Below are 27,946 nucleotides of genomic sequence, written 5' to 3' on the forward strand. Positions count from 1 at the left end.
AGTGATTTTGATGGGAAATTCGATGCTTTATACGAATTCGATAATAATTTTTGCATATTTTCAAAATTTATATATTTTTGGAGTAACAAAAGTAAAAAACGACGTTCGGGGCTAAGTCGACACGACGCCACCGGGGCAAAGACGACACTAACCTAAAGTGACATTATCGCAAAAAAGGTCACTGTTTCGTCCGATTCCGATGACGATTTAAGGAACATCTGTTGCGTGTGTTCGGAAAACATTTCATTAGCTTCTAATAACAAACAATGCATCTTATGCAACCGTATGGCTCATGACGAATGTGTGCGCACATCTGATCGCGAGTTTACGTGTATAAATTGTTTTTCAGACAGTTCAGAAAAAGATAATTAAAAGTTTAATCTTTTTTTTCTCATTATTTTAAATAATTGTTTACTTTATTCCGACTTTTTGTTTCTAATACACAATGTCTTTTCATTTAATAAACAATGTATTTTTATTTTTAAACAATAAAAAAATAAGTTCCAGATCAAATTGTGTCGATCAAACAAAGTGTTGAGTTTGCCCCGGCGGGGTGTCGAGTTCGCCCCGTCATTTTTCAATTCGAAAATTTGTCTTCGCGTCACTTTTCCTTTCCTGGCGGCAAAACAAAGCGACGTACAGCAAAACTTCCTGAATCAATTTTGTACCTGAAGAAACACTCTTTAAATATATATCATTGAATTTGCCTAAAAATTTTAATTAAATATTAAAAATTGCCTTTGAAAAAATAGGGTCGACTTAGCCCCGGTCTCCCCTATACAAATATCACGCAAATATTATAGTAATTTTACCGTAATATTACTGATATATTGCAGTAATATTACCGCAATATTACTGATATTCATTTTCGCGGACATTTTAATATTACTGAGATATCTCACTAATATTACTGCAATATTTCTGATACATTTCATTGTAATATTGCAATGGAAAAATAATATTGCTGCAATATTTCTGCAATATTATGTGCTGTGTGGGCTGTATAATTACCAAAAAAAACTTATAAAACGTATGCAACTTATATCTTTCTTCTCTACTATTATTTATAAAAATAAAAGATTAGGAAATCTCTCCTTTTTTCTCTTTGTGCGCGTGTGTGAGTGTGTATGTCAATTATATTTGCAAACTTCGTAAAATTGTGAGTAACATCGAAACATTTTAGACTAATTTACTTGTGGATAATTCAACAACGGTGTGTTGAAATACGTGATAAAAACAATGCCTTCTTCATGAATCGTTTATCCTAACTGATGGTAATATAATTCTGCAGTACATCTTAATTCTTATATTTCTATCGCAAGTGGAATTGATTAATTTTTGGATTCTCCAAGGAAAGTATTGCACGCTGGACAGTAATGCTTGTGGACTAGACAAAAATCCATGCAGTAAGGCCACGCTGCACAGCAACAGCATCTGCGAAAGAACGTCAGATTTAATCAGATTATTTTCCGGTAAGATTCTCTTACTTTACATTTCAAAATCTTACCCGACTAAAAAGAGGACTAACGCAATTAGATGTGTATTCGTGTTCGGTTCCGATATTACGCGCGTACTTATGTCAGCATGGCAATGTGAACAGGTCATACGTTGACTTTCCTTGATAAAGTACATCCCCGTTACAACCGTATGTACCGTATTTGTGGCTACATTAAAGTAGTATTAATCTTGAATAATTAGATGTGCACAAATATATTGTATATGTACGAATTATTGTTCGTATGCATTGTTCGTATGCATTTCATATAATATAATTATTACTTCAAATTCTCTTTTCAAAATTTTCACACTTATGTTGTGGTAGCGGCGTTGGCTGCGGTTGTGGCTGCAGGCTAGGGTATGTTGACGTGTAACTTGGTGGTTGCTCCATTTTTTCCATTGCAATTGGGTACTCTTTCGTTATTATCTAATTGCAAAGAAATATAAGATAGATTATAATTTAATGTAATGTTTAATCATTCGTTTGCACTCTCCGTCCGTTCTTCGTACGTAAAATCGTACGTATTATCTACGCTCATATTAACATAAGTCGTCGCAAGTTTTACACAAACGCAATTGCCATTATATAGATCAATTCCTTTTAGTGACACAAGTCGACACAAGTGTCGTTCTGTCTTTGTTATTCATTGAATGCCAAGAAGGATAGAACGATGTTTGTGTCGACTTGTGTCATTAAAAGAAATTGGCCTTTAGGTCAATTCCTTTTAGTGACACAATAAGTCGACACAAGTGTCGTTCTGTCTTTGTTATTCATTGAATGCCAAGAAGGATAGAACGATGTTTGTGTCAACTTGTGTCATATTAAAAGAAATTGGCCTTATATGTATTAATTTTACAACCTTAAATTTTCATTAAATATCACAAAAACATTTTATCGCAATATATAAGATTGTAATGTTGTCGAGGAATAAAGTTAAAAGGAAATAACAATAAGAGAAGAAATCGAATAATAAATAGAACATACGGGTAGATTGGTGTCAACTGCATAAATAAATTCTGATTAATTAAGGGGTAATATCACCTTGTGAGCCTGAAATAAAGAATCAATTTCTCTAATTTTTTTTTATGAAAAAATATATTGAAATTTGGTTATACATATGTGATTGTACATGTCTTAAAGTGTATAAAAAAATTTTTTATGAACGGTTTTAAAACAAAATGGCGGCATGCGAGTTTTTGCACGAAAATTACATTTTTCGACCTTACCGTACGTCTAGCTCCCACAATTTTAATCCGATTCATTTAAAATTTGAACTGGATAGCTTCAAAATGACATTATCTAGTGAAGTACGTAGGATTTTTTCGACCAATTAAAATTTATCCACTTTATGAACGTTTTTCGGTTTCGATTTTTTCGGAGAAAAAAATTTTTTTCTTTATTTTGATGCCATTTTTACAAAAATCAATATTTTGAAAAAATCCTACGTACTTCACTAGATAATGTCATTTTGAAGCTACAGTTCACATTGTAAATGAATCGGATTAAACATGTGGGAGCTATAAGACGTACGGTAAGGTCGAAAAATGTAGTTTTCGTGCAAAAGCTCGCGTGCCGCCATTTTGTTTTAAAACCGTTTATAAAAAAATTTTTTATACACTTTAAGACATGTACAACCACATCAAGAGACACGGTAGTGTCTCGCGCCAAGTACACGCGAAGCGAGACCGACCGTGACTCTTTTACGCGACGCGACGATCTGCGAATACTCGAGATGTTGAGAGATCTCATATAACGAGTGAACGGATCAAGTTTTAAGGACGTTCTCTCGTCCTTATACTAGAGAAAATCGATTTTCTTAGGATTTTCTTGAAACTGTAAATATACGTTAATTTAGGTGTGTTTTATGCGTGGTATAAATTTCAATACCTCTTCCGGTATAAAAAATAAAGATACTGAGCCTCAAAGTTTCAAAAAAATTTTTTTAATTTAATTTTTTTTAGCTTTGACATTTTTTCCTTATAGAACTCGACGAGAGGAGCAACTTTGGTCCTTTTGGCCAACTTCGTATCTCTTACCGTTTGGCCTGGAAAACCTTTTCATTAGTAAAAGTTGAAACTTTTAGGCTCAGTATCTTGATTTTTTATACTGGAAGAGATACTGAAATTTATACCACGCATAAAGCACACCTAAATTAACGTATATTTACAGTTTCAAGAAAATCCTAAGAAAATCGATTTTCTCTAGTATAAGGACGAGAGAACGTCCTTAAGTATTTATTTAAATATTTATATTAAAACATCATGACATTTATAGTCAAATAAATGAGTTTAGTTGCTTGTGCTTGTATTCTATAGTGGGAACATACATACATACGCTTCGTACGCGCAGTTTGTAATTTCCAGATCTTTTGATGAGATACCTGGAGATAAGTTTTATAACAGCAAATATATAACATTTCTACTGATGATTATTTCTTATTTACCATGATAGTGATAATCACTGCAATTAGCCACGATTAACGAAGAAATAAGCTAGCTAGTAGGGAGATACGTAGTATTATGATGTTATGTCACAAGATTGCGAAGATGATTCTTCCAATGTGTAAATGATATTTAATAAACATTTCACATGTGTGTATGGTGAATGTATACAAAGTAAATGTACAAGATATCAACAATCTTGGAGAATCACTAGATTTCTATCATTTTACGCTTGCATCTGTTATCTCTAAGGAGCAATAGCGCGAAAATATTTGATAACTTTGGCCTGTGTAATATTTAACGCTGCTACCATTCGTATCATGTATATATTCTTTGCGCTAGTATAATGTGTAAAGACTTTACAAACATGTATTTTTGCTTTAGTTTATATATAATCTTGCTACGTAATTAAGTTGCATTGCAAGACACATGGAAGAGGCAAGTGCTTTATCTGTCATAATCTGATCTCTTTTGCTTCCTTTAAAAAAATTTTTTTTTTAAAGTATTTTTGGCAAAGTGTTTAGAATGTTCTAAAACGTCGAAAAATCACTTTTGTACAAAATGTCCGTGTGTATGTATGTATGTATGTGTGTATGTAGAGGAGACCGGGGCTAAGCCGACAACGGGGCTAACTTGACACTAGGCTTTTTACCAATTTAAATCTATCGTAGAAACTTGCCTTTCCTACTGTAAATGCGTCTTTATGTGCCAGTATTATCAACGGAATTTGGTAACATTCTGAGTTATAGTGTAATTTTTAACGCGACATAAGCGTTTTTGATAGTAAAAAGTAATTTTTCTGATCTCTCGAAAATGTCTACTCTTTCATCGAGCTTTACTCTTGCGAATCTACCGATAAGTAATTTTGATGGGAAATTCGATGCTTTATACGAATCCGATAATAATTTTTGCATATTTTCAAAATTTTTATATTTTTGGAGTAACAAAAGTAAAAAACGACGTTCGGGGCTAAGTCGACAGGGGCTAAGTCGACACGCTGTTTTATTAGTTCCCAATAATAAACGATGCTTGTAATGCAGCATATGGCCCATGACAAATGTGTGCGCACGTGTAATCGCGAATTTACTTGCATACATTGTTTTTCAGACATGAGTTTAGATGAAAATAATTGAATGTTTAACAATTTTTGTTCTCATTATTTCCAATGATTGTTTTACTTAATTCCAAATTTTTGTACTTTCTAAATACACGATAAACAAATGTATATTTAGTTTCAGACAATAAAAAATAAGTTCCAGATCAAATTATGTCGATCAGGCAAAGTGTCGAGTTTACCCCGGCATTTTTCAATTTGAAAATTTGTCTTCGCGTCACTTTTCCTTTCCTGGCGGCAAAATAAAGCGACGTACAGCAAAACTTCCTGAATCAATTTTGTACCTGAAGAAACACTCTTTAAATATATACCATTGAATTTGCCTAAAAATTTTAATTAAATATTAAAAATTGCCTTTGAAAAAATAGTGTCGGCTTAGCCCCGGTCTCCCCTATGTATGCTTTTGTTGTCCGTATATGCTCTAACTTCCGTAATTTTTAAGATATTGGGATGTTTTTTTTTTAATCGATAGAGTATCATTCAAGGAAGATTGGTATTGAATTTGGCGATGATCGGTAAAAAGGTTCTTTTTTAAAAAATTTTTGAATTTTTTTAGAAATGTCCGTGGTTGCTCTAACTTCTGCAAATTTGGAGATATCGATTTATTTCTAATTTTATTATATTTTTCAGTCTTTTCTACCCTTATTTCATATTTAATTTTTTAAGATTTGGTTGATTAGATCCAGCTTTATACGCGATCAAAGGTCTATAATTTTGCTCTCATATAAAGCTAAGTCTAATCAACCGAATTTAAAAGAATTATATATGAAATAGGGGTAGAAAAGACCGAAGTAAAAATTGTTTTTTGAGTTTTCGATACCAATGTGTTGCTTATGTTCGAAAACGTCGAAAAATCGTAGAGTATCATTAAAGGTAGGTTGATGTTGAACCTCAAACTTGAAATCAACCAAATCTTAACGAATTATATATGAAATATTAAAGAATTATATATGAAACAGGGGTAGAAAAAACTGAAAAATATAATAGAATTAATAAAAATTGCTAATAATGAAGGGGTTACCGATTTTTATCTAAAAAAACAGCAAAATTTACCAAAATTTCTATAACTCAAGAACTGATTAACCAAATTTTAAAGAATTATATATGAAATAGGGGTAGAAAAAACTGAAGAATATAATAAAATTAATAAAAATTGCTAATTATGAAGGGGTTACCGATTTTTATCTAAAAAAGTATATATGATTGCCCTAATTTACACAAATTTTGAGACATTGAGCTTAATTTTTTTTTAGATAAAAATCGGTAACCCTTTCATAATTAGCAATTTTTATTAATAACTCAAGAACAAATTTTTAATCTTTCGGGAAATAATACGTAATTTTTTACGGTCACTTATTGGAAAAACGGAAATGATTCAATTGGGCTACTTCTAATTTTATTATATTCTTCAGTCTTTTCTACCCTTATTTCATATATAATACAATAAAGAAAGATATAGGCTCTCTAGATTAATAATGTGAATAGGAGAGGCAATTAGAGCCATGATTTCGGAAATGATATACATAAAAAGGCAGGCAAACGGTTTGAATTTACAGACCGATGCGGAGAGTTTACCGGACGCGTATTTAAATGTAATCGAGAGACTGTCTAAAATTTAGAATAACTTGATGCGAGAGTTTATCCCCTCCTCTGGTTTATACACCAGTCTCTATTATGTTAACCTTCCCACCTATGCCTCACTCATTCGCGACGTTTCGAACCGTGAAGTTTGTTGTTACAATGCGATATTCCGGTCTGCAATTGCGCTGTAAGTAAATCTATTAGTCATCGGATTTTAACATAAATAATTTACGCCTCTACCACATTGCGACTCCGTTTGATGGTACAGGTAGGGCTTTCGAATCTTTCTTACCCACCTGGTCTTTCAACCTGGCGAGATTATTTCTAAGATGCGAGGGATGCGGAGCGAGCGTTTACCGGCGTATCTGGGATTTCGACAACGGTACATCCATAGGATTTCAATCCTTGTTTTTTTTTAAATTTTGACTGCGTCTTTTATGCTTTGTTCGTCTATTGACTACGCCTTGTACACGACTTCTTTTTTATTATCTTTGTTAATCTTCGTATATGGAACTTTTAACGCTGAAGAGGACACGAATAATGTGTCGAAACGTACGTTAATATATATATATTTATTTTTACAAATTGTTTGCGCTTTGATTACCGCGCTTGGCTCTAATTGCCTCTCCTATTCACATTATCATATATAATACTTTAAGATTAGGTTGAATTACCGATTTCTGCTTAAAGAGTGTATAAGATGTACATGTAATTGAATTTTTTGACGATCGGTGAAGGAATTACCGATTTTTGCTTAAAAAATGTTAACACATAAGATTGATTATAAAATGACATATAATAAATCGATGTTTGTGGGAAAAAGGTCAATCAATATCAATATCAATCGAACATAAATGTATCGAAACGTTATATCGAGATGCTAATTGTTTTTCTTTATATTTTTTTATTTTTTTTTTAACTTCGCCTTGGACGGTCCCAAGCCCGGCCTGTTGTTTAAAAACATACAAACAGCAATACTTTAACCCTTAGTCTGTAAACATTTTTTTGGCACCTTTAGTCTGTAAATCTGGGTCGTTTTCGTCCTGACGTTTCTTTTAAGTGTTAAAGTGTTACAAAAAATCTGAAAAAATTTATGAAGGTAATTCAAACCTTCAATTTGAAGTATCAATCATAAAATTATAAACAATTTAATTTTTTCACATAATTTGTATTAAAAAAATGGAGCAACTAGGGGTAAAATCATTTGTTTATTCAAAAAATCATAACTTTAAGGGGATCCTGCAGTGACTGGCGAACTTCCTCGATGTCGATAATGTCAACCTTTCTAATTTTGTTTTCCCTATATCTGTCTTTGTCTAACGAAATGACATCTGTCCTTTTTTCGATTGCTCGCCATCTTACGCAAGATCCGGCAACTACTGTTGCTGCTCTTCTTGTCATCCTGCATCCGTATTTGCATTACTAAAATAATTATTAGATGGATCTTTTTTTGTACGCATTGAATCTTACTTCTACTTACACGATATTATTCCTACATGTTTTCCCAAGGGTGGATGATAAACATTATGTACGTATAAACTGTAGAATTTTTGTTTTAAGCAAATATTGTCGTCAGGTGACAGCTGTGTATGTGCCCCAATAAGTAATATTTTTAATTTTTTGGTGCTTTTGATATAAAATCGCGTTTTCCACCCTAGATTTTTGTGCGGACTTTAATTCTAAACCAAAAACTTGCAATTCTGTAAAGCCAATTAAAAGATCCATCGGTTAACGATAATGTCGGAAAATCATACGGCTGCAGGATCCCCTTAAGACAAATAAAGATATCGAAATAAATAAAAAAATAAATTGAAGGGGAAGAATGTAGCTTTCATAAAAAAAAATATTGCATGCAATTATTTTGAAATTAAATGCTTAAGTTTGCGACCTCAAAATTGCCAATAATTAGCCCCAAATTTCGTAGTACAAACAGTAATAAATATATAATAATTCAAAAATTAGTAATAAAATCAATAAGAAGTCAATAGCTAAGGGTCACAACATTCTTCTCCTCGCGAGGACGCAATATTCGAGAAACATCCTCGCCCGACCGTTGCGCCATTTCCTAGAAAAACTGAACAAAAATATTTTTGTAATTTTTTTTTCGCGGTCAAATGTTTTTGTGACACTTTTACGGACACAATGAATACTTTAAAACGGAAAAACGAAAAAAAATTATTTACGGTTTTGACTAACGTTGACTGTAAAGGTGGGTCGTTTTCGTCCGGAGAAGAATTCAAGTGTCTACTGCGACGGCCGGAGGGGGACTGGCGCCTTGAAACTCGGTAGGCGGGTTCTCGGGGAGCATAACTTTTTTTACGGATGCGCAGTGGCGCCTTCTCTACCCGTTTTCAAAAGTTACAACTACATTTGATTTTAGCCCGGACGAAAACGATCCAGGTTTACAGACTAAGGGTTAAAGAATTATAATTTAATTAAGAGTTTGAAGCAATTAAATTTTCAGAAAAGTATTTTTTTTTTTATAAAACCATAATTAAAATTTACAAAATCCATTCACCGATTATTGCCAAATTTAACACCAATCAAATAATTACTTATATTAAAGAACACTTTCTTTCATATATCTTATAAAATGTATTTCTTTAAACGAAATACATTATTCAAGGCAAAGCTAAAACATCTATTATTTAAGTACATCAATTTGTAGCAATATTTATAGAGATAAGAGACATTTGTGGAAAGTATGATCTACATAATTAAATGTTTACACGAACACTATAAATAAAAGAAAATATAAATGCGCACTTCTCTCTGGATACGCACATATAGGTATACCCGGTCCCGATGTATATACACATGTGAGATATTCTTAAATTATTTTATATACATTTTAATAGATTTTAGTAACGGTACGAGCCTGCGTGTCATCGCGTCAGATCAAGGAATACTGTAATTACGGAGACAGCATTCGTTTCCCGCATTCGAACATCGAGTGTTATTTTTCCAAGGAAAACGCTTGTAACACAAACGAATTATTCAATCCTGCGTCAGAATGGTGTCTTGGATTTATCGCAATTATTTTGCCATGGATACTAACGTGAGACACGTAGATAATAAAAATTATATTCGTGAAAATCAACTCATGTTTCAACTCAAGTTTAAATAACCTTTTTTAAAAAAAAGGTAAAAAAAGGCGGTAAGTACACGCATAGTAGTGTATATGTATTATGTTGTTACCTCGTTATGTTGTTACCTCGAAAAAAACAAAGTGGTAGTATTATACCTCTAAATAGCTTTACCCTGTAACTGTTTATAAAATGCGTAATACTAGAAAAAGACGTGATATCCGTACAAAATTACCTTTTTAAAAAAAAGATAAAAAAGGCGCCAAGTACACGCATAGTAGTGTATATGTTGTTACCTCGAAAAAAAAGAAAGTGATAGTATTATACCTTAAAAAAACCTAAGTAACAAGTGGTAGACGTAATCTTTGTATCTCGAAAAATCTCGAAAAAATCTAAGCAGTAGTATCTTTATTTCCGAAAAATTATAACCCAAGTGATACACATCACAAAATTATGTTACCTTATCAAAAAGAAGAGTCGCGCTTCAAGTGATCTATTACAATTACAAAAAAGAAATGATATCTCTTTAAATTACAGCGCCAATTACAGAGAGAACATATATATTGCCTCAAAAAATAATTGTTGCACTACTTTGAAAAATCTTTACATTGTGTCAATTAAAAAAGAATGTATAATAACAATTTTATAAGATTAAAAAATTTTATTTAAATTTAACAAGGGAATACAAGATATTTAAATACAAAGTTTACATGTGTATTTTTTAGTGGTCAAAGAATTACAAAGGTAACAGTACAAAATAAAAATATTTTATTAAAATATTTAACCCAACGAAGGAATACAAGGTATTTAAATACAAAGTTTATATATGTATTTTTCAACAGAATAAAAGATTTAATCACAAAGAATTACAGAGGTAACAGTATAAGATAAAAATATTTTATTAAAATACATAAATTTTTCTTGTAAAAAAACTTGACGCTGCTGAACCTCAAAATTTTAAATAAATATAGACAACAATAAATAACAAGGTGTAATATTACCCCTTAAGCTCGTGTTGCGGAAACTGTCGACATAATTGGCGATTGCCAGTAGAAACCAAGCGATATCTGTCATTTCGTAATCATTTAAATTGAATGTATTATTTAAATAGTTGCGAAATGACAGATTTTTTGCTCGATTCTTGCAGTTACTCTGTCATCATATTCTGTGCAGCTTCCGTTATATTTCTGCTAATGTTCTGCTGATAAAATCTGTAAACGGCACTCTACGAAATCTATTTTTAACAAATTTAGGTGCCTAATAAACAGAAACGTTTGTGATATCTTGTTCCCCGAAAATTCCCAAAAGCTTCGGAGTATATCCGCTGATAAAGAGTTATCTATGTTACGTATGTTTTGCTCACACACACATAATCTTCACCATATATCATTATACATGTGTGAGCGTACAGAGAGAAAGAGGGAAAGTAATTTTAAATTAGCGCGCAGCGCATTCTAGTGTTGCACTTATTATGTTTGAGAACCGTTCCGAAATTGGACAAGATGGCCACGACCGTGATACAAGACGAACGTCGTTGTAAGATTCTTTCAATAAAAAGTGAAATCAAGTGAAATACAGTCCACTAATCATTCCTGTAACCAACAGAGAGAGAGAGAGAGAGAGAGAGAGAGAGAGAGAGTTTTATCACCATTCGCAGAAAATATGACGTAATACTTCTCCGAATAACTAACCATAATCTTCGTAACCTTGCTTGGAAAGTTCTTAATTCGATATTAGTGGAACAAATAAAAAAATAAAAAATGTATTGATCGCTGCTGGTAAAGAAATATTTGCTTTATTATTCCATAATTCTTTTTTGGGAACCCACTACAATTTATTTAATTTTATATGCACTATAATACGTCTAAATATGTCATTATATTGAAACCTATGCTAGAACTTGTTTATTAGATCGTTACGCAGAACGCAACTCAATTGCGGATCGAGTTACGAGTAATATATCGTATAATGTAATAAGCTATCGAATTCTCTAAAAAAAATCTGAATGTATACGGAAGATTTGACGCCACATGCCATAAATATGACTCATACGTCACATCAGTTTCAATGTCATAGCAAGTAAAATTGCGTTGGGAATAATTCAACTACATCATCGTACTGAATTCATTTTTATGAAATTGAGCATTCACAGTATCACACAATAGAATAAATGTTTTTATGAAAAGATAATACATGCAGTATTTCTTATATTAAATTTCTGTTAAAATACTACGTGAATGGGATAAAAATAGAAAACGGAAAAATTAAAAAATTAAAAGAAATCTGCTTGGAAGAACTTATTGTATGAATAATACGTTAAAATGTAAATAATGACTTTGATGAAGGAACATATGGTTAAAAGGAAAATAATGACTTTGTTCATAACATATGAATAATACATACTGAGAATGTGAGGACAAATTTAACGCTAGAATTATTTACGACGTCAGTCTCACATTGTTAACAAGATAACGAAAGAAGAGTTTTTTGTGGCAAATTGTGACAGGCGACAGAAAATGGGTTTACTACGATAATCCTAAACGCAAAAAATCGTGGGCGAATACTGAGCAACCGATGACCTCGACATCAAAACGCGACGTACACGGCAACTAAATACAGAGAAGTTACATTTTCTGTATCTGATAAGATGGACATGGAGTACACTGCGATGATTATGAATGGTGGACTTCTTGGAAGAAATCCACCCGATAGGCTGGGTCAAACAGTCACAGCGAAACGCAACGTATATCAATTAAACTGTTTTAATCAGACACTTTGAGAGAAATGTCCGACATGTCCTCAAAACGACGCAAAGTTATTTTGCTTTATGATAACGCGAGGCCCCATATTGCTAATCAAATAAACGCTGTATTTCTCGAATAGAAAGTCCTTTCCACACAATCCAGTATACTCTCTCCCCCTCCGATATATATTTTGGAAATAAAGCAGAAAGCTATAGAAAATGAGTCGACGACATTATCGCGTTAAAAGAAAAGACATACTTTCGCTGTGGCATATATGTTGCCTGATAGAAGGCAAAAGGCCATAGATGTAAACGTTTATTAAACCGACTATATATCTTTTGCATTAATAAAAAAATTGTAGGCCAGTCATATTAGACATCGAACCTTCCAATTAATCTTCACAGGTTGCAACCACCGTGAATCGCTTTGATTTGAGGTGCTATAAGTGGGATTTATCACACATCATCTGATGTGTGATTTTTTTGGAATTTTTAATTCCATTTTAAATGACGGAAAAAATCACCGACGCAACATCAAAAAAACGATGAAATCGAGAGTTTTCGGGATCCGAGTCTTGGACTTTGACGGCGCGTGCAAGCTAAACGACTGACTTAACGGTAAATGTTGTTCAGATCATTATTGTAGATAATTTTACGCTCTACAAAAAAGGTACGTATAGTTAGTTACCCTATCTTGCTTAGTTTTCGAGATATTTGTGAAAAGATAAAAAAAATCGCGTTTTTTGTTGATAATATTGTTAATAACTTTGTAATGCGCATGCGCATTGCGAATAAAAATAAATCCCACTTACAGCACCTCAAATCAAAGCGATTCACGGTGGTTGCAACCTGTGAAGATTAATTGGAAGGTTAACCCCTTAAATTAGTCTAATATGACTGGCCTATTGTAAACTCGCGGCACAATAACTTATTTCTGTTTTATATTTTTACATTCTTCCCCTTTCTTTTCTATTTTTTGTCTCTTTTCTTGGTATCGCATTTCATGAAGTCTAAGCAATATTAATTAGATCGTGAGAGTTGTACGAAATAAATTATTCCTGCCCTATTTTCCTCCTTCCCCTTTCTCTCTCATCTGAATTTATATTAATTACTTTTTATTAAAATATTAATTACAATATATTCATACTAGTAAAATATTAATAACAATAAATAAAAATATATAAGAGTTTTCTTGAATAAAATCAAATAACATTAACAAATTTGACTATAAAAGCCAGGTAATTAATATTATTTGATAAAATTATAAATAACTGTTTACGTATGCAAAATTAAAACCTATATTAGTTAAAATTATCCGACAGACAGTATTCGAACTTTATTTTATTTTATTTTATTCAATTTCCGCTTTGATTAAAATTGCCTGTAAGAATATAAGAATTTCTGTATTTCGGAACTACATAATTTTAAGTCATAATTGCTGGCTTCGTAGTGTTTTTCAGACATAATTTGACAAATGTAGAAATAAAATAAATCTTTGTTAAAAACAATTATTCATTCTTAATTGAAGCAATTAAAAAGTAAATAATTTGCATCACACGTGAAATATTCCTTTAATATTAATGATTCTATATTATGGTGGTTTTACTTTTAATCACAGTGGCGAATCTTAACACGTCCGCTATCGTGCGTCACATATATATGTGACGCATCGATTTTCAAGAGAAAATCATACATGTGTAACACTGTATGTAACATATGTTCAGTTGCCTGTTATTTAGTATATGTGTGCGTAAGTGAAAATGTGCAGTGCACATGCTGTGGGTACCCGTAAAAATAAAAAAAAGTATTAATTTCGAGACTTACAATAACTTTACTCCAAAATCAACGTCTTAGTATGTCTGTCTTTCAAACACGAGTTATTCCTTAGCGATAAATTGTGCCAAAAACTTTTCTTTCTATTGCAAGAAGCGTAACTAGGTAGCTGATCGATGCGAATTCGTGCAATCGGTCTGGCACTGATCTATTAATAGGTATAAGCGTACCTGTTGCGTCACAGAACTCTCATTTAAGAACGTTTGTTGGAGAACGCTCGAATACTCGCGGCGCGCACCAAAATCGCACTGGTGGAGTTATCAGCGTCGAATGCGGTACATGTGAACTATACACTGGGCCTATATATTGGTTTCTCTGTTCAATTCGAGGCAGGATGCGGGTTTCACGTTGATGGGAGATTGTATTGGCAAATAAACAGACGACACGGAGTCGCCACGATATCGCTGTTCCGGAAACAGGATTAAACAATCGAGGAAAGATTAAGATAACTACACAGACACCACAGCTGATCTTTATGAATTCAAAAAGATCTGAATCTGATCTTTATGAATTCACAAAGATCAGCTGTGCTATCTGGGTATATTATTTCAAACTGCTCTTTGACTCTTTCAAATAAAAAACTGAGAAGCAATGCTTATATATAATATATATTTAAATATACACTACTAAAAAAAAGTAGGGAACACTTTTCATATCCTAAAAATTGGGCTACTTTCAAACTGCTGAAACTCGGCGAAAAATCATCGTAGACAAAAAATTAAAGAAGCTTTATGAAGCTTGAAGTTTCAACTGTAACGCGCTATTGGTAGTTTTTTAATATTTTTTTATCTTCCTTGTTCCTTGTTCTGTGCTAAAAAAAGAACACATCGTTTTATTCCTTAAAATTACGTATTTTTTACACTTTGAGCTCGATAGATATAATTCTCTCGAAAAATTCGACTCAAGTTCCGTAAACTACAATATTTTGCCTACAAAACGCTTTTTTTTTTTATTGTCCTACGATTTTTTTTTTATTGAGTTACACGATTTTAAAAAACCAGCGGTAGCGCGTTAAAGTTGAAACTTCAAGCTTCATAACGCTTTTTTCATTTTTTTTTCTCTACAATGATTTTTCACCGAGTTTCAATTGTTTAAAAATAGCTTAATTTTTAAGGAAAGAAGAAAAATGCTCTCTTTTTTTTAGTAATACTAGACACTACAGACGCGCGCTTCGCGCGCGCTATTTAACATTATGCTATTACTATTACACTATTAACCCTTGATACTCACAACTGTTAAAATATACAATGACAGCTGCAAATGAAGTAAGCGCAACAAGAGAACCAATCGGCATCGCGGAAAAGTGACAACAATACCTACGACATGCCCTTTTTAGAAGAGGATATATTTACAAATTTAAATATGGTCAACTCGTTCTTTTTTCCTACACTATAATTGACATATTTTATATATCGTTAGAAAAGAAACTTAAAAGATATTTCGTGAGATGTCTGAAGAATGTTGCTTAAAAACTAAGAAACAATGCAAAATCGATTACCGAAAAGTTAAATAATTTCTATTCAAATCGCAACTTTGTCTAAACGTTAGACGATTGACTTCAATCAAACTTTTGTTAACTTAATCGATTCAATGGACAGAATGATCTACAACAAGATTTCTAACTCTATATGATTTAAATTAGCCACGTTTTCTCGCGAGCGCTCGACTGCGCCGACGTAAATATATAAACAAATTCGGTAACAGTATTCATTGCCCTGATCGACACTCGCATCGACGATCTCATCGGACGACAAGAGTTAGGCGGGCATATAGTGGAATGGAGCACCATCGCGACTCGCAGAGAGTCGCATGATATTTTTGGGGACGCATCCTCCACATACCATCGTTACATGCATACACTCCTCTCCATCACTATCATCCATGATCGACATCGACATACATATCCCCAAAATGTTCATTTTTTATTTCTATCAAAAATAAAAGTCATTTTAAAAAAACTTTAATAGGATATGCCTAATAATTTTGGCCAAGGCTTGTTAACCCAAACAGCACCATGTCCAAAATCGGGACATAAGACGTCTTTTAGCCATCTTTTAGTAAGACGTCGCTCTTGGACAAGTGTGCTGTATGGGAAGTGTTAATTCGTAGATTTTGCGGATTATAAAAATGCGGTATCATATCATATTGTTACTTACGGACATAACGACGAGTAATTCTTCGCCTATAAACTTTGCATTTCCAGGTAGATAACGCAATTACGATAACAGATATTTATGATAAGATGTTTCATCCTGTTTTACCAAAAATAAAGTGATTTTTATTATCATTCTAAATATTGAGAACTGATAAAAATAGATAATAAATGGCAGATAACAATAATACATAATGTCGATAATAAAATAAGAATAAATTACTCTTAAATGCCAATTCAGAAAATTGTAACTCAGGCAGATATTTACAATCGTTAATTTTCAGTTTTTAATTCAGAGCATCATTATAATTGCGTATTTCTATTCATATACAGATCGTTATTCCACTACCTGTATTAAAATTTCACAAATATTTCATAAATTCATGTTTGAAAGATCTGTCATTATTTCGTAGATTGTAAATAATCTTTATTTTTTTCTAAGAGAATTTATGATCAATTAATCTCTCCATCATAGATATGGTATATTATAATATTTAGTTTAGATTTATTTTTAATTGCATTTTTTCGGATCAATAACAATCCCACAATGCTCTTGTTAATTTTGTAAATATTATTGAAAGTTAATTCTTAGGAAATTCTTCAATTTAAAGAACATTTAGAAAATATTTAAAAAACGCTCTTTATCATGTACACATTTGCGGATTTTAAAAATGCGATATCTTATCGTATGTGTTACTTACAAACTTAGCGATGAATAATTTTTCGCCCGTAAAATTTACATTTCCAGGTAGACTCAATTACGATAACAGACATTTATGATAAGATATTTTTTTTTTCTTTATCGAAAACGAAGTAATTTTCATTATCATTCTAAATCGGAAACTGATAAAGCTAAATAATAAATAACAGATAGCAATAATACTTGATGTCAATAATAAAATAAGAATAAAATTACACTTAAATGCCAATTCAGAAAATTGCAACTTCGAAAGATATCTATAGCTGTAAATAATTTCCAGTTTTTATAATTTAGTGTATAATTATAATTGCATATTCGTGTTCATAGAGGTTATTATTTCACTATTTGGAATAATAATTACTAAAATTTTACAAATATTTCATACATTCATGTTTGAAAGTATAGATTTGTTATTATTTCGTAAATAATCTTTAATTTTTTAAAGAGAATTTATACCTAGTCAATTAATCTTCAATATAGATATAGTGGCTGCGATTGTTCATTCCCATTGGGAGCTACTGGGAAAATAAAATATACCTATACAATACATATATGTATAATATGCGTAACGTAGTGTATTATAAATTTTATTTTCTCAATAGCTCCCAATGTGAATAAACGAACGCACAGGCATTATAATATCATCTCCAATACATGTCGATGTAATATATTATAATATTTCGCTTAGATTAATTTTTAATTGCATTTTTTCGAATCAATATTATTCCAGCACAATACTCTTGTTAATTTTGTAATTATTATTAAAATTTAATGTTCTTGGGAAAATCTTTAATTTGAAGAACACATTTAGAAAACATTTAAAAAACACTCTTTATCGTATACATAATTTTATTTGCGTAATATTTATATATTGGAATTTCCTACATTTCACAACATTATCGTAACAGGATTGTGACATGTCAGCAATTTGGTCCGACCATTTTCATCATACACGTATTTAAAGGACTGGCTCTTTCGTCGCAAACGATATAATATTGACAAAAGACAAAAAATTGTTGCGAATTTAAAACTTCCAATTAAATTGATTGATCGATCATGCTTATAATTAGCCACTGTATTTCTTGGCAAATACAACAACAATCGTTGTGATAACAATAAAACGTAACAATAGAAGAAACTTTCGGAATGCAAGCAATAACGTTTCTCTATTATTTTATAGTTCGATTTAAGGGGCTACATCCACCTAGAGGCCCGAAAAATAGGTCAAAATTCAGATTTTTTTTCAGAAACTATTAGTGGGAATGAAACGAACTTTGTTTGTACTTAAAGATACATGTTTTGAGAGCTTTAAAAAAAATTTTTATTAAAAAATTTCCAAACACAAAAAAGTTATGGCCGCCGGCAGATGATGAGTTTTTTTCGACACGTTCGGCGGTGGACATCAGATCTGGAAAACCGCTCGATGGATCGTTTTGAAATTTACACAAAATACGCTGAGGAACATTTAGAGGTCGTTGACAATCGCCGATTTTTAAAATCGATTTTTTAAACAAAATGGCAACGAAATGAAACTCAGGTATGGACAATTTGTGAGAAAATGTCATTTTTTCGTAATTATTAAAAAATAAAGATTGATATAAAAAAAGTAAGATCGTCAACGACTTTTAAATGTTTCTCAGCGTATTTTGTGTAAATTTCAAAACGATCCATCGATCGGTTTTCCAGATCTGATGTCCACCGCCGAACGTGTCGAAAAAAAACTCATCATCTGCCGGCAGCCATAACTTTTTTGTGTTTGGAAATTTTTTAATAAAAATTTTTTTTAAAGCTCTCAAAACATGTATCTTTAAATACAAACAAAGTCCGTTTCATTCCCACTAATAGTTTCTGAAAAAAAAAAATCTGAATTTTGACCTATTTTTCGGGCCTCTAGGTGGATGTAGCCCCTTAAACCGAATATTTTAAAATTACATTCTAAATCATGAAAATCTTACATTTTTAAATTCAAAGCTTTTAAAACCCATCTATGCATTCTTCTAATAAATACTTATAACTTCAAATTCGATTGTTTCTAATAATTTAACTGATTACGGAGAGAATGCCTCATATATATATATTTATTTATTTATATATTTCTTTTTAATACAATATTCAATTTCTACATCACGTATCTACACTTATTCCTAAAATTTTTGAGTTCTGGAGTACAATATAATTTTTACTAAAGAATTCCTGATGTAAAACATTATCGAGATAAGAAGAAAATGAAATAAAACTTTAGAAATTATACGTCATTTCTAATATTTTACAAGATCTCTGATATTTTCTGAATTATTCTCAGCATAGTTCATCAATCTTGAAAAGATGAAATCACGATTATATCTCTTGAAACAAGAAGTATCGAGAACACGTATTATTTATAGTTTCCCTATAAGCGCGTAATATTATTTAATATTAAGTAATATTCTAGGCGTAATCTTAGAACATTAAATACAATATTCTCGTAATATTAATAGATGGTTATATGTTTACTTCTGATAATATTATGAATATTATATGAAATAATATTATTTAATGTTATAAAAATATTTTAAATTTTTGGGAATAAACTATCAAATAAATAAACTATTTTTAATTTAATAATTAAAAAATTTATAAATATTTAATAAATAATATAGTTCTAAAATTAATGTTACGAATGGTTATAAATATTGTCTATTAATCAGTGTGAGGGATTTGTGAGAATATGAAAAAAATTGTAAATTTTATTATTTTTATTAAATAAAATCTTTGTTTATAATTTTGTATAAATATTTGAATATTATAAATAGATAAATACGTTTATTGACTCTCCTCAGGGTTGCAAGGCGTTTTGTATAGGGACGTTCCCAACCCTTTATTCAATTCTCATCCAATACTACTCTTCTCCTCTCACTTAACCCCTTTAGACCAACGGCTTAACCAGGCTTAACGTCTCTTTCCAAAAGACGGAGCTCAGTTTGCTCCGCACAAGAGCCTATCTTACACGGAGGGCGCAGCTTTCGGAAAAAACATTCCATGTTTACATGGCTCTAGTGGACTCGAACCTGGTTCTTCAGATTACGAGTCTGGCACTCTACCACTAGACCACACTGCCGCCCTAGATATTTGAATATTATAATAATATCTATCCAAGAAATATTATATAAACGTTTATTTGCTGACCAGAATAATATTCTAAGAATTTTTTTATATATAATAGGTATTCCACTGATATTAAAATAGTATACTAAAGAATATTATGTGAAGTGAACATATAACAACAACAGAATAATCCTAGAATATTAGAAAATATTATATAATATTCTGTTAGCAGGACGTATTAAAAGAACACAGGAACTGGATACATTTTTATTATGCGTTCTTTGTAACTTGAGAGAGACAAAACTTTTTTGATAGATACGATAGTAAAGGCCGTGGCACATAGAAAAACTGAAGCAGTAAAACTCAAGCAGTAAGCAAATCAGCCAATCACAGTCAAGAACTTAAGGACGTTCTCTCGTCCTTATACTAGAGAAAATCGATTTTCTTAGGATTTTTTTGAAATTGTGAATATACGTTAATTTAGGTGTGCTTTATGCGTGGTATAAATTTCAGTACCTCTTCCGGTATAAAAAATCAAGATACTGAGCCTCAAAGTTTTAACTTTTACTAATGAAAAAGTTTTCCAGGCCAAACGGTAAGAGATACGAGGTTGGCCAAAAGGACCAAAGTTGCTCCTCTCGTCGAGTTCTGTAAGGAAAAAATGCCAAAACTAAAAAAAAAATAAACTTTAAAAAAATTTTTTTTTGAAACTTTGAGGCTCAGTATCTTTATTTTTTATACCGAAAGAGGTACTGAAATTTATTTATACCACGCATAAAGCACACCTAAATTAACGTATATTTACAGTTTCAAGAAAATCCTAAGAAAATCGATTTTCTCTAGTATAAGGACCCTAAAGCCGTGATCCTAACCGGTTTTTTTCAGTTTTTTTCTTAGCACTAATCTTTTAATTGGCTTTATAGAAATGCAAAATTCTTGTCTAGAATTAAAGTACGCATCAAAATCTAGGTCATGGTGGTCGAATTTATATGTGGTGGTCGTCACGTATAACAAAAAATATTATTTTTTTTTGTTTTTGATATAAATTCGACCACCATGACCTAGATTTTGATGCGTACTTTAATTCTAGACAAGAATTTTGTATTTCTATAAAGCCAATTAAAAGATTAGTGCTAAAAAAAAAACTGAAAAAAAACCGGTTAGGATCACGGCTTTAGGATCACCTTAAGGCACGGCCGGCCGTTTTATATTTCTGGCTAAAAATCTTTCTGGCAAAAAAAAGGGGTCAAATTGACCCTGGGTGTTCTCCGAGGGTTAAATCAAATGTTTATTAAGGAAGTACACATACACATACACTCAAAATAATGAAGTACACATACACATTCGTTCACATAATCACTCTCATACTATATTATTTACACTATTTATAGTTATATTCATATGGATGGACTAATCTTCATCATTATCTTCATTGATAATAGGCGTGATGCCGTTTGTTTTAAATATATTTAAATATATTTAATTATAAAAAAGTATGTGAACAAATGTGTATGTATACTTAATTATTTTGAGTGTATGTGTACGTGTATTTGTATGTGTACTTTATTAATAAACATTTGATTTAATACGATTATAGTTTATCCTTTCATAATTATTTTAATTTACTTTATTTTATTATCTTTTTAATACCTGCACCTATTTATTTAATCGATTCCGGAAAATTACTTGTTGTAGGATTCCATTCCAAGATTCTAAATAAAAATTTGGCGATGGTACCAAAAATCTATGATAATTTCGAAAAAAAATATTTTGTTTTTTAAAGTACTTCTACCCATTTTATTGGTTCGAAAAAATTACTTGTTGTAGAATACCGTCTCAAAAATTTACAAGAAAATATGGCAATGGTACGAAGAGCATATCATAATTTAAAAAAATAAAAACAATATTTTATTTTTTTAAACTTCCGCCTACCTATTTTATTGGTTCGAAAAAATTACTTGTAGAATACTATTCCAAAATTCTACATAAAATATATGGCGATCGTACCAAAAGCATATCATATTTAAAAAAAAATAAAAAAGAATACTTTGTTTTTTAAAAGTACCGCCTACCCATTTTATTGCTTCCAAAAAATTATGTCTGATAGGAAACTACTCCAAGTTTCTAGAAAAATTTTTTCGTAATTGTACAAGAAAGATATCGGGACCACGGTCTTATACACAGGTCTGGAAACTCTAGTGGTGGGGGATGGTCGTCTTAGCGACGAAGAAAATAACTCGCTTTTTGACCGCAAGAGTCGCTGCCATCGGTCAGTGTACTATGTGGTGGGACAAGGACGGAAATAGTAATTAGTAAATTCAAAATCGTGAGTGTCAGATAGGCAATAATTGAAGTTCCAAATGAGGAAAGGAATAATAAATAACTTTGTATTAAGAAAAAACGTTTGAAATCTTTTATTATACGAATGCGCAAATTAATAAATTGATAATTTATTCTTAATTTACACTATTTAAAGATGACGCGGTATGAGCGCGGTCGACTTGTATTAATTCTGATTCTTACCTTATGTATATGCCTCGGTTTTATAAGATTAATTAAAAAGTTGAAGGCTATAAGTCTTTAGGAAGTAAATAATGAAGTAAATAATAACCCGTTTTGAAAATCCATAGTTAATTTACAAGTATATTCACAATATTTACATTCTCATTCCAAGAAATATCAATGCAGTTGTACACACAATTAAGGTCAATACCAACCTTTTTACTGTGACAGTTATTTAAAGAAAGAAAATGTCATATAAAAGAAGATTTACAGAAGAAAGATGTTATTTTCAATCCATGTCGCTGTCCATGTCCTCAAGAACTGAAAAAAGTCTTTCAACTTAGCTCAAAGAAATGTCATCAAAAAATGTCATAAAATGTCATTTTCAAAAATGCACTTGAATTAAGCGCAATTAAAAGATTGTTGTCACGTTACCATGGGTTACCATCTACACTTCGCGATGACAGCGATGCATGGTGACAACGCCGTGAAATAAATTGTTCCTTGCTAAAACGACCATCCCCCACCACCAAAATCGGTCTGAGTTTCCAGACCTGTGTATAAGACCGTGATCGGGACTAAAAAAAATCAAAAACATTTATTTATTTTTTTTATCAATGTTTCTGTCATTAGAAACCTTTTCCGAATGGTCCACAAATGTGTCTCAATGCTGCAACATATTAAAATTTCATCAAAATCGGTTAAGCCGATCAAAAGATATAAATTATTTTCAAAATTTTTATTTTTATTTTTTACAGCAAAACGGTTCAATATTAAAAGCTAATATTTGACTAAATTGTAAGTGACATGATAGCAATCAAAGCAAAAAAAATGAGCATGATCCGTGTGGGGGCACATTGACCCTTCTTATCCGGCTACGGCCTTTCCCGACAATCATGGATAATTCGATTTGCGTTCTGATCGAACTACACCCGCAAACGACGAAAAACCGATTTCCGTTGTTGTTCGAGTCGATCCTGCGCCTCCATATAGTTGTCCCTCTCCGCCTTGGCCCATTCGATCTCTTCTTCCAGTCGCAAACTTGTTTCCAGCTGCAAAAAGCTTTTCCTTGCTACGAAATTCCGTCTCGTAACTTTCCAGTCATCTTTCCAAATGCCTTCGAGCTTTCCTCCAACCTATCTCGCTCGCCTTTAAAAAAAAGAATTTTACGTGGTTCTTTTGAAGAAAATGGAAATTTTAGATTAGCGTCGCAGTAGTTATAAGTGCTAATTGTCTAAGAAATATCGAATTTTTGATAGTAATGAACTGTAATTATTCGCTTTGACAAGAAACTCAAATTTTGAAGTTTTCTAATTAATTTTATTGGTGTTATGATATAATTCATATTATTATATACGTATATATTACTAATATATTATACACATAAGTATAATTAATAGTGTTGTATTTTAGATAGCACACATGTCTATAAAGACGTACAGACGTTTTTAAAATGTTTGTCAGACACGTATGTCTAAAAGAATTACTAATTCTTTCTATAATATTTCCTTTTACAATGCAAGATTACAGATCGATAAAAAATACCGCGAACAGTATAAAAAACACTTATAACACATATGCAGCTTATACAATGTAATCTCTTTTCTCTAGCAGTATTTATAAAAACAAAAGAGTAGGAGCTCTCCCCCTTCCTTTTTATGTGCGTGCGTGTGTGTGTGTGTGTCAGTTATATTCGCACACTGTGTAAAATTGTAAGCAACAACAAAATTTTTTAAACTAATTTACACGTGGATAGTTCGACAACAGTTTATTTGAAATATGTGATGAAAACAATGCCTTCTTCATGAATCGTATATTCTAACTGATGGTAATATAATTCTGCAGTACATCTTCTTATATATTTCTATCGCAAGTGGAATTGATTAATTTTTGGATTCTCCAAGGAAAGTATTGCACGCTGGACAGTAATGCTTGTGGACTAGACAAGAATCCATGCAATAAGGACACGGTGCACAACAACAGCATCTGCGAAAGAACGTCAGATTTAATCGGACCTTATTTTTTCGATAAGATTCTCTTATACTATATTTTAAAATCTTACCCGAATAAACAGAGGACTAACGCAATTAGATGTGTCTTCGTGTTCGCTTCCGATATTACGCGCGTACTTATGTCAGCATGGCAATGTGGACAGGTCATACGTTGACTTTCATTGCTGAAGGCCGTCCCTGTTACGATTGTATGTACCGTATCTGTGGCCAAATTAGACGCGTTAAACTTCAAAAGTATTTATTTTATTGTTAGATGATTAGATATGCATATGCACAAATATTGTACAAACCCGTTTTTTAAATATAATTTTTATTAATTATAAGATTTTTTTTTATAATTTTACGTATTTGTGGCTACACATTAAAGTAGTATTAATCTTGAATAATTAGGTGTGCACAAATATATTGTATGTACGAATTATTGTTCGTATGCATTTCTATAATATAATTATTACTTAAAATTCTCTTTTCAAAATTTTTACACTTACGTTGTGGTAGCGGCGTTGGCTGCGGTTGTGGCTGCAGGCTAGGGTATGGTGACGTGTAACTTGGTGGTTGCTCCATTTTTTCCATTGCAATTGTGTACTCTTTCGTTATTATCTAATTGCAAAGAAATACAAGATAAATTATAATTTAATGTAACGTACGTTTAAGGTATTCCTTTCACGGAGAAGCGTATTTTGTAGGCGCTTAAGCAGGGCCTCAGCAAACTCTTGTATATTGCATTAAACTTATATAAAATTAAGTTATAATTGATTATTATGTTTAATTATAAGAAAAAAGTGAAAATATTATGTGTATTTAGAAATTTTTCATTTTTCGGTAAATTTTACTGTCAGAACAATATAGCAACGCTGCGCTTTTCACGGCGCCCATTGTAAAATGTGAAGTTGATAACAAAAGTGTCAATGTAAGTGTCAATTTCATTAATCAAAGAATATTGTGACATTTTCTTTTTATCAAAGAGAGATTTTATAATAATAATGCGAGTGATAAGAAACATAAAGTGAGGAGTAATGTGGGCAAAAATAAGGGACAATTTGTGAAAATAAAAGTTGATAATAAACCGTACGTTATGAATGAAGTGTGACATGAGCGCACAGCTTGCAGCGCCAGCGTTGCCAAATAATTCCTTGAAAGTCGCCATCAAAAATATTCATCTATAAACCACATTTCAAGTCAACTTTTAACATAAATATTTTGTTCAAATATTCGGTGATTCTGTATTTTTATCGGCACTATCGAAAGTATAGAGTTTAGCAAATATGCAGCGCAGTTAATATTTAATATCTTAAATCTTAAGATAAACAAATTATTACATTGAAATGTAGAAAATAGACTTTTTCGATAACGTCACATATAAAATATCGAATTTTTAAAATCATAATTCTTCTTTATATGTTCGGTAATGTGGTTTAATTTTTTTCTGGCGTAAAGATATGCATTTTAACTTTCTCGTACCAAAAAATCACTTAATTCTTAAGACTTTGATGTCATGAAAGGAATACCTTAATCATTTGTTTGCACTCTCCGTCCGTTCTTCGTACGTAAAATCTAGCATTATTTACGCTTATATTAACGTAAGTTGTCGCAAGTTTCACACAAACACAATTGCCATTATATATGTATTAATTTTACAATCTTAAATTTTCATCATATTACTAAAACATTTTATCGCAATATATAAGATTGTAATGTTGTCGAGGAATGAAGTTAAAAGGAAATAACAATAAGAGAATAAATCGAATAATAAATAGAACACTGGGGTATATGTAGATTATAGTGTCAACTGCATAAATAAATTCTGATTAATTAAGCTCGTGTTGCGGAGACTGTCGACATAATTGGCGATTGCCAGTAGAAACCGAGCGATATCTGTCATTCCATAATCATTTAAATTAAATGTATTATTTAAATAATTGCGAAATGACAGATTTTGCTCGATTCTTGCAGTCACTCTGTCATCATATTCTATGCAGCTTCCGTTATATTTCTGCTAATGTTCTGCTGATGAAATTTGTAGACGGCACTCTGCAAAATATCTATTTTTAACAAATTTAGGTACTTAACAAACAGAAACGTTTGATATCTTGTTCCCCGAAAATTCCCAAAAGCTTCGGAGTATATCCGCTGATAAAGAGTTATCTATGTTACGTATGTTTTTACTCACACACACATAATCTTTACCATATCGTCATACATGTGTGAGAGCACAGAGAGAAAGAGAGAGAGCTTTATCACCATTCGCAGAAAATATGACGTAATACTTCTCCGAATAACTAACCATAAACTTCGTAATCTTATAATTTCTTGGAAAGTTTTTAATTCGATATCAGTGGAAAAATAAAAAAAAATGAAAAATGTATTGATCGCTGCTGGTAAAGAAATATTTGCTTTATTATTCCCTAATTCTTTTTCGGGAACCCACTATAATTTAAATACGTCTAAATATGTCATTATATTGAAACCTATGCTAGAACTTGTTTATTAGATCGTTACACGCGCGGAACGCAACTCAATTGCGGATCGAGTTACGAGTAATATATCGTATAATGTGATAAGCTATCGAATTCTCTAAAGAAAAATCTGAATGTATACGGAAGATTTGACGCCACATGCCATAAATATGACTCATACGTCACATCAGTTTCAATGTCATAGCAAGTAAAATTGCGTCGAGAATAATTCAACTACATCATCGTACTGAATTCATTTTTATGAAATTGAGCATTCACAGTATCACAATAGAATAAGTGTTTTTATGAAAAGATAATACATGCAGTATTTCTTATATTAAATTTCTGTTAAAATACTACGTGAATGGGATAAAAATAGAAACGTGGAAAAATTAAAAAATTAAAAGAAATCTGCTTAGAAGAGCTTGTTGTATGAATAATACGTTAAAATGTAAATAATGACTTTAATAAAGGAACATATGATTAAAAGGAAAATAATGACTTTGTTCATAACATATGAATAATACATACTGAGAATGTGAGGATAAAAACGCTAGAATCATTTACGACGTCAGTTTCAAATTGTTAACAAGATAACGAAAGAAGAGTTTTTTGTGGCAAATCGTGATAGGCGACAGAAAATGGGTTTACTACGATAATTCTAAATGTAAAAAATCGTGCATGGGCGAATCCTGAGCAACCGATAACCTCGACATCAAAACGCGACGTACACGGCAACTAGAT

At 31.5% G+C, this 27,946-nt stretch overlaps 1 protein-coding gene and 2 long non-coding RNA genes across 5 annotated transcripts in view; 1 reads left to right on the forward strand and 2 right to left on the reverse strand.

Annotated features, from left to right (window-relative positions):
* Positions 1-27,946, forward strand: part of LOC139824818 (uncharacterized) — a 50,744-nt gene that overhangs the window by 2,798 nt on the left and 20,000 nt on the right. The window contains exons 6-8 of one of the 2 annotated variants that reach the window (XR_011735297.1): positions 1,184-1,274; positions 1,353-1,472; positions 9,493-11,516. This is a non-coding gene — a long non-coding RNA (uncharacterized lncRNA). Of the gene's footprint in view, positions 1-1,183; positions 1,275-1,352; positions 1,473-9,492; positions 11,517-27,946 lie in introns of those variants that run through there. The other variant, XR_011735298.1, reaches the window with a different exon arrangement.
* On the reverse strand, positions 16-14,583 carry LOC139824819 (uncharacterized). Its single transcript, XR_011735299.1, has 4 exons — positions 14,467-14,583; positions 1,780-1,924; positions 1,508-1,664; positions 16-1,434 (listed from the first exon to the last, which is right to left on the reverse strand). It is a non-coding gene; the product is annotated as an uncharacterized lncRNA (long non-coding RNA).
* On the reverse strand, positions 24,033-26,729 carry LOC139824816 (lipopolysaccharide-induced tumor necrosis factor-alpha factor homolog). 2 transcript variants are annotated; one of them, XM_071797365.1, is made up of 5 exons: positions 26,704-26,729; positions 26,255-26,300; positions 25,235-25,346; positions 24,797-24,947; positions 24,033-24,720 (listed from the first exon to the last, which is right to left on the reverse strand). In XM_071797365.1, the coding sequence occupies exons 1-5, from the start codon at positions 26,712-26,714 to the stop codon at positions 24,618-24,620; spliced, it is 423 nt and encodes a 140-aa protein (XP_071653466.1). In that variant the 5' UTR covers positions 26,715-26,729; the 3' UTR covers positions 24,033-24,617. The 2 variants fall into 2 exon arrangements, with proteins under 2 accessions (XP_071653466.1, XP_071653465.1); XM_071797364.1 differs by lacking the exons at positions 26,255-26,300; positions 26,704-26,729 and adding an exon at positions 25,819-26,184.

The sequence above is a fragment of the Temnothorax longispinosus genome, unplaced genomic scaffold (genome assembly GCF_030848805.1).
Source record: "Temnothorax longispinosus isolate EJ_2023e unplaced genomic scaffold, Tlon_JGU_v1 HiC_scaffold_59, whole genome shotgun sequence".
Lineage (NCBI taxonomy): Eukaryota > Metazoa > Arthropoda > Insecta > Hymenoptera > Formicidae > Temnothorax > Temnothorax longispinosus.

Excerpts from the sequence above, each read along its gene's own strand:
- LOC139824816 (XM_071797364.1), bottom strand. The coding sequence starts at position 25,893 with ATGGCGACTTTCAAGGAATTATTTGGCAACGCTGGCGCTGCAAGCTGT. Across the intron at positions 25,347-25,818 it reads TGTCACACTTCATTCATAAC|ATAATAACGAAAGAGTACAC; the intron begins GTACGGTTTATT and ends CTTTGCAATTAG. Across the intron at positions 24,948-25,234 it reads GCCAACGCCGCTACCACAAC|ATACGGTACATACAATCGTA; the intron begins GTAAGTGTAAAA and ends ATTTGGCCACAG.